This window comes from Neophocaena asiaeorientalis, unplaced genomic scaffold (genome assembly GCF_003031525.2).
Source record: "Neophocaena asiaeorientalis asiaeorientalis breed wild unplaced genomic scaffold, Neophocaena_asiaeorientalis_V1.1 scaffold137, whole genome shotgun sequence".
NCBI classification, from domain to species: Eukaryota; Metazoa; Chordata; class Mammalia; order Artiodactyla; family Phocoenidae; genus Neophocaena; species Neophocaena asiaeorientalis.
Window position 1 is genome coordinate 1,167,365 of NW_020171804.1, and position 11,565 is coordinate 1,178,929.

The window sequence follows — 11,565 nt, forward strand, 5'->3', positions numbered from 1 at the left end:
CAGGTCTGAACCCTAACGACAGGACAAACACTGTCTGAAACCTGGACAGTTTGCCCTCCTTCTACCCACGGTTTGCGCAGGGCAGTGCGCCTACAACCAAAACAAACTTATTTTGAACACCGGCCGCGAGCACGCGGCGCCGCCAATCATTAACCGCTGGTTCAGGTGGTCCGGCCGGCGCCCTTCATAAGGCGCACCCGGTGCCCAGCGAGCATCAGCCGCCGCCCAGCCAGCATCGGCCAGCGCGCCGCCGCCACCGCCTAGCGAGCACCGGCTCCTGACCGCCACCGCTGCCTGGCGATGCCCCAAGTCCCGGCTGTCCGCGCCTGGCCGCTTCTGCTCTCGCTGGCCGTTCAGCTCGGCTCAGCCGCTGACGCTCCCCAGCCCTGGCGCTGCGCGCCCTGCTCCGCCGAGAGGCTGGCGCTCTGCCCTCCCGTGCCCGCCTCGTGCCCGGAGCTCACCCGGCCCGCCGGCTGCGGCTGTTGCCCCACGTGCGCCCTGCCTCTGGACGCCGCATGCGGCGTGGCTACTGCGCGCTGCGCCCATGGGCTCAGCTGCCGCGCCTTGCCCGGGGAGCCTCGGCCCCTGTACGCCCTCACCCGCGGCCAGGGCGCCTGCATGCCCGCGCCCAGCGCCGAGGCCACAGGTACCAACCGTCTCCCCGCCCGGGTCCCTCCCCTGGGACAGATAGGGTGGGGACTGGGGCGGGCAGAGGGCTGGGGCTCCACCAAAGCTCACAGCCAGTGGGGAGCAAACCCGGCCAGGCTCTGAGCTTGCAGCCAAAACCTGTAAGGGGAAAGGATTTGTCACCCAGATGAACTCCATCGTTGTGTGGTCCTGCAGGGGGCGCTTAGGATAAGGCAGGACACACGCAACTTGGTGGGAGAGCTGGGGGAGGGAGCCCAGACCGCCTGGGCAGCCCACTGATCTATAGAAACCCAGAAGAGGGAGGCGATGGGGTGCCCGGGCAGCGGGGTGCCACTCCAGCCGCCCCTGGCTCTCCTCCCTGCCAATGCATTAGTTTCCGGGAAGACCTGCAGTGGGAGCCTGTACCGCTGGCCTCCTGGGAGGTGTTTGGAATGTCCTTTGAAATATATGTCCTGTGCAGACAGTATGTGCTTCCCAGATGTTTACAGAACATAACGTGAAAGTTCAGGCTAAAAACTTCACTTGCGTTCATTGTCATAGAAAAACAGTGGTTGATGGGTGTGCTGCCTCCTCAGAACTGGACAATCAGAAGTTTCCTGAATTTAGCAGTGATTTATTTGTAGTGGGAAGCAGAGGAAATACACCCACCTCTACCCCCTCTCCCTACCTCCCTGTCGGGGCAGCTGTATGTCCAGTGATTCCGTGATTCTTGGCGGGATCTTGTGGCTCTATGCCCTGATAGGGATCTGCTGGAGCGCGTCACCCTTCCACGGTGGGGACGGTTTTCCTCCTGGTTCTCTGCCTTCAGAGCCATCTCTGTGGTCCTCAAAGGAGAGGGTGTCCCCCCGGGTTCCCTCAGGAGAGCCAGTTCTCTATCATTCTGTCCATGCACCAGATCCAAACCCTAGGACTCTGCAAGAAATCTGGTGACCCTCCCTCTTCCCAGGGTTGCAAAGAAGTCACTCTGTGGGAAGGCAGAGCCCCTGGAAAAGAACAGAGGAGAGCTGCAATCTAGACCCCACCTCTAAACAAACCCTACCACCTGTTCACAGGGAATTACTAAAATGCCCATTTTATGGATAGGAAAGCTGAGGATGGGGTCAGGAATTGAATTGTAATCCATGGCTTTCTCAGGGCTCTTCCCGGGCTTTGACAAATGTGCATTTGGCTACTTTAGAAGCAGAAACACAGGGCACTCTTGCCATTGGTATTGCTGTCGGGTCATCCCTCTACCTGGAAGCCATCAGAAGTTCCTTTAAAGAGGGAGTAGGCAAAACTCTGGGTCAGCATGGCCATCCTGTCCCAGTCCGGTTTTGTGGGAAGGGAAGCAGCTTCAGGGGAGGGGGGCACAGGTGCAGATGCTTCGGAGGGAGGCCCATGGGTTTTCGTTTTTCCATTTTCAGAGGCAAAGGACCCTGCCACCCTAGAGAACATGTCCCCTGAGAGCTCAGAGATGACCCAGGAGCAGCTTCTGGACAATTTCCACCTGATGGCTGAGTCCAGTGAGGACCTGCCCATCCTCTGGAACGCCATCAGTAATTATGAGAGCATGAGGGCTCTGGAGATCACAGACATCAAAAATCGGAAGGTGAGAGCCTCGGGGTAGGTGGAGCCTTTAGCCTGAATCTGCTGGGCCCTGCAGGTCCGCTCCCGAGCCCTGGATATAAACAAGTTCCTTCCCAAAGCCTAACAGACATTTCTCAGCTTAGCTTTGGGAACTTTTAACCCAAGGGCTTTCAGCAGAGGAGCCCTCTGGATGGAAAGAAAATGCAGTTCGTGCTGTGCAACCTTAGATACATTACTTCACGTCTCTGAGCTCATCTCTAAAATGAGGGTATCAGACTGGCGGTGTCTAAAGAGCACTGAGCTATTCTTAACATCCTCCTCCCCCATCCCATCTTCCCCCCACTTTTTAAGAAATTGTGGTAAAACATTCATAACATAAAATTTAGCATTTTAATCGTTTTAAAGTATAAAGTTTAGTTACATTAAGTACAGTCACATTATTCTGCTACTATCTATCATGACCGTCCATCCTGAGCACTTTTTCATCTTCCCAAACTGAAGCTCTATCCCCGTTAAGCGCTAACGCCCTTGTAGCATCTTAATTGATGTATGTTTTTAGTCCTACCACTTGAGGGCGACAAAGAATCAAAGTTGGAGTGACTTGGGTCGTTTGCGGAAAAAAAGAAAGAAAATCACTTCTGAAATGCGGAAAAAAAGAAAGAAAATCACTTCTGAAAACATGCATACCCAGAAAAGTGGAGATTGAACCATTTTCTAGACACTTCCGAGTTTAAGCTTGAAATGACGACAAATAGAGACAAGTTCATGCTTATCTCAGATTGTCCAGATGAACGCCTTAATCCTCAACGAATTTGGTTCATGTGAACCAACCTTGTAGATTACAGAGGAACGTTGTTCAAAATTTAGAAATCTCTGCTACGAAGTTCTCCGTTCACAGAGTTGTGCCCATCCTCCTTTCAACCAGATGACTGACGCCAGAATTACTCACGGGGGGCAGGAGGGTCGGAGAGCTCATGGCATTGGTGATGCTCTTGTCTCCTGCAAGTGTTTAGTGAATGTTCAGTGAGGGAGGGCATGGGGTTCCCATCCTTTATCTTAACAACTCAGAACAGAGACTAACCACCCTCCTTCTATAGGTGAGAGAGTGAGGCCCAGGGAAAGTGGGTCCAGGCCTGTCCTCAGAGCCCACACAAAACCTCTTACATCCACTCCCCTTTTAGGCTAATAACACACTGTTTCTTGTCATTTATCCCAACGTCAAATTTTTCTTTCAGGAGCCCTGCCAGCGAGAACTCTACAAAGTGCTGGACAGATTAGCCAGGGAGCAACAGAAGGCAGGAGACAAACTTTACAAATTTTATCTGCCAAACTGCAACAAGAATGGATTCTATCACAGCAAACAGGTATGTGCATCCTCGGGCGACAGCCCCTGATGCCCACACCCCAGCCAAGCGCCCGCCTCTCAACAGACAGGGTGTCCAGCTCCAAGTGAGCAACGTAAAACCACGCAACAGATCATGTTACGCAAGACCCACCCCTCTGGGAGTAGGAGGCACTAGCCCCCGGTAGCCTGAAGACCAGTTCCATGCTCAAAGCCTGTGTGCACTCGGGGGGGCCCTGAGCGGAGTGTCACTCCATCAGCTAGCAAATCTCAGCAGGTGGGGACCTTCACAGGCCCCTCACGTTCTGGATCTCAGTGTCTCACCTGTAGTAGAGAGGAACAGGACAATTCTGCTTAGGAAAGTGAGTATCTGTTTGGACATCTCTTACATTTTTTCTCCCTACAAAGGGAAATGAACTTTATAATTAAATATAATAGCATTTTTTTGGCTTGCCAGATAATAAGTAAGATTAAACAAACCAAGACCTAATTTTGAGGAGCCCTTTAGGACTCAGTGAAGCCTAGGTTCTGTGGATATTTCTGGGGGAAACTGGGGACCAGGAAGTGCTTTATAACAAACAAGGAATTTGGCAGGGGATACGACAGCAAGGTTGGCCACACATGGGCAGGCTCCCTCCGGGCTCAGACGCTCTGCCGTAGGGGCCGTGAAGCAGACAGTTCTGCGCACGCTGTACCATTCAACACACGCGTGACATCCTTATTGCATTGGGCACTTGCCCTTAGTCTCTATTTTACGAAGAGAGCCAGGACGGTGTAGGATTTGCCCTCAGTCATGGTCACGGCCGGTTGGGGATGCCCATGGCCTGGCTCTCACCTGCTACGCTCTCCACACGGCACTGGGCAACACGGAGCTCCGCCACCCTCTCAGCTTCACAGGGGCTGCTGTTGACCTCGCTTCTTTTCTTTGCAGTGCGAGACATCCCTGGAAGGAGAGCCTGGGCTCTGCTGGTGTGTCTACCCTTGGAGCGGAAAGAAGATCCTGGGGTCCGTGGCAATCAGAGGGGACCCCAAATGCCATCAGTATTTTAACTTACAGAACTGAAAACAGATGCAATATGATCTATTCCTTCACATGAACTATTTAAGTACATATGGTATTTATACTCTGGAATACACACACACTTATATATATATATATATATAGATGTATATGTATATACATAGGAATTACTTTTTATACTCCACATATGACTTGATATATAAAGCTGTAGTTTATTTATTCACCATAAATTTATTTTTTTCTACACAGTAACTTGTGTTATATTAACTTATATATCATGAAACACTTCCCATCATGTTGTATGTAAATACTTGTATTTTAGCTCTTCAGAGGTTCATGCGTCTGTCTTAAAGAGCATAGGAAAATACTGCCGAGAAAATGCAAAATCAAATGTGTAGCAGTGATTTTCTTTAAGTGGTTTGATGGAGGATGGTTAAGCTGTGCTTAAGAATGATTTACTCTGTTTATTCCATGGATCTGTGTTTAGCGTAAATCTGCAGGCGAACTTAAACGTTGATTATGTAGCCAAAATACACGTGATGGTGTCGCTACGTGTTAACATATGTGTTGCAGATACTGTCAAACACACGAACACAGTGTAAACACACTGGAATAAATATCCCACACTGGAACATTGCTATGGTCACGGACATTTGTTGAACATAACGTCTTCTTCCTTCCTGAATTCCCTCCGTCCGTCACCTCCCCTTCCGCATGCAGCGCTGGCGAGTCCAGTCTGCAGGTTCCTGGTCCCCAGCGCTGGCAGGTCTGCCCTGCCCACTGAGGGCTCCCACGCCCGGGGCACCCTTCCCTCCCTCTGCGGCCCCTAACCTCTTCGCTAGCTCCTTCCCTTCCTCTTGTAAATAGGCCAGGGTTTCTCCTATCTTAAATGCAAGGCAGAATCACTTCCTTAACTTCTCCCTCACCCGTCTTCTCTCTGACTCTGCCCAGCCTATGGCCCCTGCAGGGCTTCAGTGGCACCCTCCAGGGCAGCACCCTGCTTGCCCCTCTGTTTGCACGACTAAGACCTGAGCCCAAGACATGGGTCCTCTGCCACGTGGGTTCCTTCTTTCCTGACCCCCCTTCCTTCCTGCCCTGCTGACTGCTCCTTCCTTTTCTCCCCCTGGATGGGCATCTCATCCATCCCAGCGGATCCCAACCGGCCCCTCCCTGCTCTGGGCTCCAGCTCCCTATCTTGGGTCTCCCCATTCACCCCCTGACCCCCACAGCTGCCATCCTCCCTGTGCCGAGCCCGCAGGACTCACTGTGAACTCAGCCCTCAGATGCATCATTCAAAATATATCAGCCCCGTGTGTGTCAGCCACGGCCCCATCCCACCCTGCTAAAAATAACTGCGTGGTTATCGTCGTGCTCGCCGTTATCCTGTGATGGCAACGGGAGCTTTTCTCAGCGCTTCAGCCCCCACGAGGGCCCTGTAGGACCCAGCCTGAGGGTCTGGACTGCACCTACCCCTCAGGTGTGGGCTCAGGAGCGGAGCTGGGGAAGGTGGACTTCCCTCCCCACGATGCGCAGGAGGTGACTTCTGGGCAAAATTAAAGCGACACAACTCTAAACTTGAAGGCACTGGCACAGCAGCGCCTACAGGGGGTTCTCAGTCTCAACTGAGCTGGGGGTATTCATCCACCTTGACCATGGCATGTTTGGGTGGTTAGTCAAAAGTATCGGTTAACTTAGACTGGGCCGGGGGCGGGGGGGCGAGGGGCAGGGCGGGAAGCTCTGTCTAGTCCCAGGGCTTCTGGACATGCTCTCATGCAGCAGTCGTGACCAGCAACAGCGTCTCATATTTCCAGTTCCGGTTCCTTTCAAACGAATCAGGAGTTGATGGGCATTTGGGAGGCAATCTGAGTTAAAAGTCCTTCATGATTCTAGTGCCCTCATCTTTTACTGTTGTTGTGTCCACCTGATTCTCCAGCAACTTCTCAGCAGCTCCCTTGGGTCGATCCTATTCATAGACAGGACAGTTCTCTCTGCTCACATGTAAAAGTCATGCACCCACATGTTGAGTATGTAGTCACAACAGCAAGTCCCACGGGTTCACACAGGTCTGGGGGTAAATGGGCTCTGGGGACAGCTCCTGGGGGGACAGAAGGATCTCTGCTCCAGCCATGTTTGGAATCTATTCCACGTCTGATCCAGGCCATAAGCGTTATTAATACGATGGTTTCTGTGGCCGGGTCAGGCCCAGATCATTGCTGCACTTAGTCCTGACAGCAAGCAGAGGCAGAAGGTCCAAACGGAACCCCTCCCATGAAAATCGTCCTGCTTGTCATGCTTTTGCCTCTGTGGGTCTCAATTGGGACAGCACTTCCCTACTTCCAAGCTTGGGAAACTCTCAGATCTGAGGCAGGTAGAGCAGTGCTTGGAAGGAAATTTACAGCTATTAAATGCCCCTATTATTTATTAATAGGGGCATTAAAAATCTCAAAAAAACTTTATGACACTGGAAAAGGAAGGCCAAACCAAACCTAAGTCAAGCAGAAGGAAGGAAATAATAAAAATTAGAGTGGAGATAAATGAAATAGAGAACAGAAAATCAACAGAGAAAAATCAAGGAAACCAAAAGCTTGTTCTTTGAAAAGATCAACAGAATTGACAAACCTTTAGCTATATTGACCAAGAAAAGAGAAAAGACTCAAATAACTAAAATCAGAAATGAAAGAGGGGACATTACCACCGATTTTACAGAAATAAAAAGGATTATAAAGGAATATTATGGACAATTGTACACTAACAAATTGGATTACTGAGACGAAATGGAAACATTTCGAGAAACACATGAACAACCAAAACTGACACAAGAGGAATTAGACAATCTGATTAGACCTATAACAAGTGAAATGATTGAATTAGTAAAGAAAAAACTACCCACCAATAAAAGCCGAGATGGCTTCACTGATGAATTCTACCAAACATTTAAAGAATACTAGTTCTTTAGAACTCTTCTAAAATTTAGAAGATGAGAAAACACTTCTCAATTCATTTTATGAGCCTACATTCATAAAAAGTTTTACCCTGATTCCACACCAGACAAAGATATCACAAGAAAAGACAACTACAGAGCAAAATCTATGAATATGGACACAAAAATCCTCAACAAAATACTAGCAAACTAAGTCCAGCCACATATTGAAATAATCATTCACCATGACCAAGTGGGACTTATCTCAGGAATGCAAGGTTGTTTTAACACCCTAAAATCAATTAATGCAATAAACCATACTACTAAAATAAGAAAAACAAAAATCACATGATCATCTCAATAGACTCAGAAAAAGCATTTGATAATATCCAACACCCTTTCATGATAAAAACGCTCAACAGACTAGGAATAGAAGGAAACCTCCTCAAGCTGACAGAAGGTATCTAGGAAAACACCGCAGCTAATGTCATAGCTAATGGTGAAAGTCTATATGCTTTCCCCCTAAGATCAGAAACAAGACAAGCATGTCTGCTCTCATGACTTCTCTTCAACACTGTAGCCAGGAAAATTAGGCAAGAAAAAGAAATAAAAGGCATTCAGATATAGGAAGAAGTAGAACTATATCTGTTTGAAGATGACATGATCTTATACGTAAAAAATTCTAAATAATCCGCTAAAAGACTATTAGAACTAATAAATGAGTATAACATTGCAGTATACAAGCTCGATATATAAAAATTAGTTGTATTTCTATATGCTTGCGATAAATAATCAAAAAATGAAATTAAGAAAATTTCACTCACAACAGTGTCAAGAATAAAATACTTAGTATATTTAACGAAAGAAATACAAAATTTATATTCTGAAAGCTACAAAATCTTTTTGCAAGAAATTAAAGAAGATCTAAATAACTGGAAAACACGCCATGTTCATGTATCAGAAGACTTGACATTGTCAACATGGCCATACACCCTAAACTGACCTACAGGTTAAGCACAGCCCTTTTCAGAATCTCGGTGACTTCTTTGTAGAAACTGACAAGCTGATTTTAAAATTCATATGGCATTGCAAGGGTCACAGAATGGCCAGTGTTTTTATTGAAGTGATACAATACCTTTCCTCTTCTCTTCAAACCTACTTGTTGTATTTCTGTTTCCAAAGGAAACTAATCTACTTTTTTGTTTACTTTTTGTTACAACTGTGAATTCATAATGTCCCAGGGTACTGGCCACTCTCTCAGACGATGTGTGACGGTCTGTGTCAACATCTGAAGTTCAAGAACACAGGTGCAGGTGAAGGATGGGCCAAATGGACAGCGTCCAGCACCAGAAGTCTGCGTCTGGTCATTCTTACCCTCCCCTGGCCAGGGAGGAGCTCTGGGGGAGGACATTCCTGGTGGACACTTCCCAGTGTAGAGAGGGAGACCTGGAAGGGATAATCTGAACTTCGTACGTTCTCACTGGCGTCTGTCAGTGTCTGCCCTGCCTGGATTTCACTCCTCAGGACACCTGGACCAGGTGTCTGTGTAGGTGTAGGGCAGGTACTGAGGGCCCTAGTGGGGACAGGGCCACAGCAGCCTGTCCCTTTGGTTTACGCTGCAACACTGCCGGCTGCCTCCTGCCTCACCCCCTTAAAATCATCTTTGGCTGCTGTCTGTCTTCCCAGGGGCTTCGCTGTTTCCAATGACCTTGAGATTCTCCTTCAGGAATCCACAGCCACCTTACTGGAGGTGCCTGCGGTGTTTCCGGGGCTCGTCTGATGTGCCTCTCAACCTGAACTTGTACAGAGGTCCCGAGTCGCCCCTAAACTGTCTTCTCCTGTTTGCTTCTTCAGTGGAAATGCTGCTTTAGGTGCTCAGACTTGCTGTCATTCCTGACGTTCTACGTCCACCTTCTCACCCTCACATCCAGTCCACGCCTTATATCTGCAAAATATGCGCTGACTGGGCCGCACCTCAGCCCCCCAGGGCAGCGCTGGTCTGATCCGCAGTCTCCAGGTTGAGGCCTCCCAGGCCTTGGCTTCTGTGGAGCCGCTGGACCAGCCTGTCACAGCTCAACAAGGTCACCCCCGTCTGCAGCCTCCCAGCCCCCCATTCACTCAGTACAAATGCCAGGGCTCTGGGGTCCCGACCTGCCCGCTCTCCAGCTGCAGCTCCATCTCCCCCCATCCACCCCCCTCCTCCTGCCTCGGACAGGGACACTGGGTGGCTCCCCGCTCAGGCTCCGGGGGCCCGCTCCCTCACTGCCCCCAGTTCCCTCTCAGCTAGGCCTTCCTTCACTAGCTTTTCCAAATTAAACAAAAACCCCAAAATATGTCTCCCCCCGCCAGCAACAACAACAACAAAAGAACATTCGCTGCAGGCTTTTTAATATTAAGAAGGGGACATACAGGTTCTCACGTCCGATGCTGAGAATGGTAAAGAGGTTATGATAAGTTTTACCCTGAGACAGACGTTGTGGGTCCATTAAAAAGACGCTGAGGTACACTAAAAAAGAAGAAAGTGAGACAGGCTGGGACCTGGGGCCGGGGACACTTTGCTGCAGTGCTTGCCCCTGCACAAACGTCTCCTCGAGCAACAGAATACGAAGAAACTGTAAGGGACGAAACATAACTGCACGCATGCGCAGTTGGGGGGCAAGTATGAACAATAAAATACAAAAAGGCCACAAACCAACCGCCCTTTCTGAGGTGCCGGGAGCAAAAGCAGGGGGCTGCACACGATCCCAGCACACAGCACCAGCAAGGGGGTGCGCACATCACCGAAGCCACCCCTCCGGCCCCACCCCGCCACCGGCCCCCACTCTCACCCCACTGAAGGGACCAGCTCCCCCGTGCCTTGGGCAGCGAGCAAGGGCACTGGTTACTTGTTCTCACTCGCTGTCCGGCCGCAGGGGCCCCAGCCTGAATTTCTCATCTGGCCTCTTATCAATTTCTATTACTTAAAAAAGAGTCCAGGGACCCACGTCGGTAACAAAGGGTAGGGAAAACAGAAGCAAGGACGCCGCTGGACGTTCCGCGCCCCCCTCTGTTTTCCCGCACACTCGTCTCCCACGGGCCGCGAGTCCCACTGGCTCGCCTCGTTTACTGTGTTTCTCTACAAGAGCAGCGATCCTGCGTGTTCTGTTCACTGCGTGCAGACCATGCCAGGACCAAAGCCGTAGACCGTACTGCTGGTGGAACGCGGGGCCAGGAGAGGAGGCCAGGCCACCCCCGAGGTTTGGGGGTACGGCTGGGCCGTGGAGACGAGCTGTGGGAATGGGAACCTGAGATGCTCACGGGATCAGACACCCCCCTCCAACTTTGGAAGCAGATGCCTCCCCGGGCAGTGGGCCACCGCTCTGCCACACGGAAGCAGCCTACTTTTCTAAATAGAAAGGAATCCATTCATGTTCACTACGGAAGTTGTTGAAACCGTAACTATTTAGATATAAAATAAGGACGTTATCGACATTCACAGTGTAACCAGGTTACCGTTTTGGTGCCTTTCCGTTCGGTTTTGTGTGTATGTGTGTGTGTGTGTATGTGTGTGTGTGTATGTATGTGTGTGTGTGCATGTGTGTGTATGTGTGGGTATGTATGTGTGTATGTGTGTGTATGTGTATGTGTGTGTATATGTGTGTATGTGTGTGTATGTGTATGTGTGTGTGTATGTGTGTATGTATGTGTGTATGTGTATGTGTGTGTGTGTATGTGTGTGTGTATGTGTGGGTATGTATGTGTGTATGTGTGTGTGTGCATGTGTGTGTATGTGTGGGTATGTATGTGTGTATGTGTGTGTATGTGTGTATGTGTGTGTATGTGTGTGTATGTGTATGTGTGTGTATATGTGTGTATGTGTGTGTATGTGTATGTGTGTATATGTATGTGTGGGTGTGTGTGTGTGGGTATGTGTGTGTATGTGTGTGTGTCTGTGTGTGTCTGTGTGTATGTGTGTGTATGTGTGTGTGTATGTATATGTGTGTGTCTGTGTGTATGTGTATGTGTGGGTATGTGTGTGTGTGTGTGTGTGTGTGTGTGTGTTTTGATAATAGTCATCCTAATGGGTGT

General features: G+C 49.6%; 1 protein-coding gene across 1 annotated transcript; it reads left to right on the forward strand.

Moving 5' to 3' along the window:
* The first annotated feature begins 218 nt into the window (after positions 1-218).
* Positions 219-5,213, forward strand: IGFBP1 (insulin like growth factor binding protein 1). Its single transcript, XM_024744654.1, has 4 exons — positions 219-646; positions 2,052-2,236; positions 3,450-3,578; positions 4,488-5,213. The coding sequence occupies exons 1-4, from the start codon at positions 301-303 to the stop codon at positions 4,617-4,619; spliced, it is 792 nt and encodes a 263-aa protein (XP_024600422.1). The 5' UTR covers positions 219-300; the 3' UTR covers positions 4,620-5,213.
* Positions 5,214-11,565: the final 6,352 nt, after the last annotated feature.

What these genes read in the sequence shown, in the direction of transcription:
- IGFBP1 (XM_024744654.1), top strand. Translation starts at nt 301, where the DNA reads ATGCCCCAAGTCCCGGCTGTCCGCGCCTGGCCGCTTCTGCTCTCGCTG. An exon ending in GCCCAGCGCCGAGGCCACAG is followed by an intron (nt 647 to 2,051) that starts GTACCAACCGTC and finishes TTCCATTTTCAG; the next exon opens with AGGCAAAGGACCCTGCCACC. An exon ending in GATTCTATCACAGCAAACAG is followed by an intron (nt 3,579 to 4,487) that starts GTATGTGCATCC and finishes TTTTCTTTGCAG; the next exon opens with TGCGAGACATCCCTGGAAGG.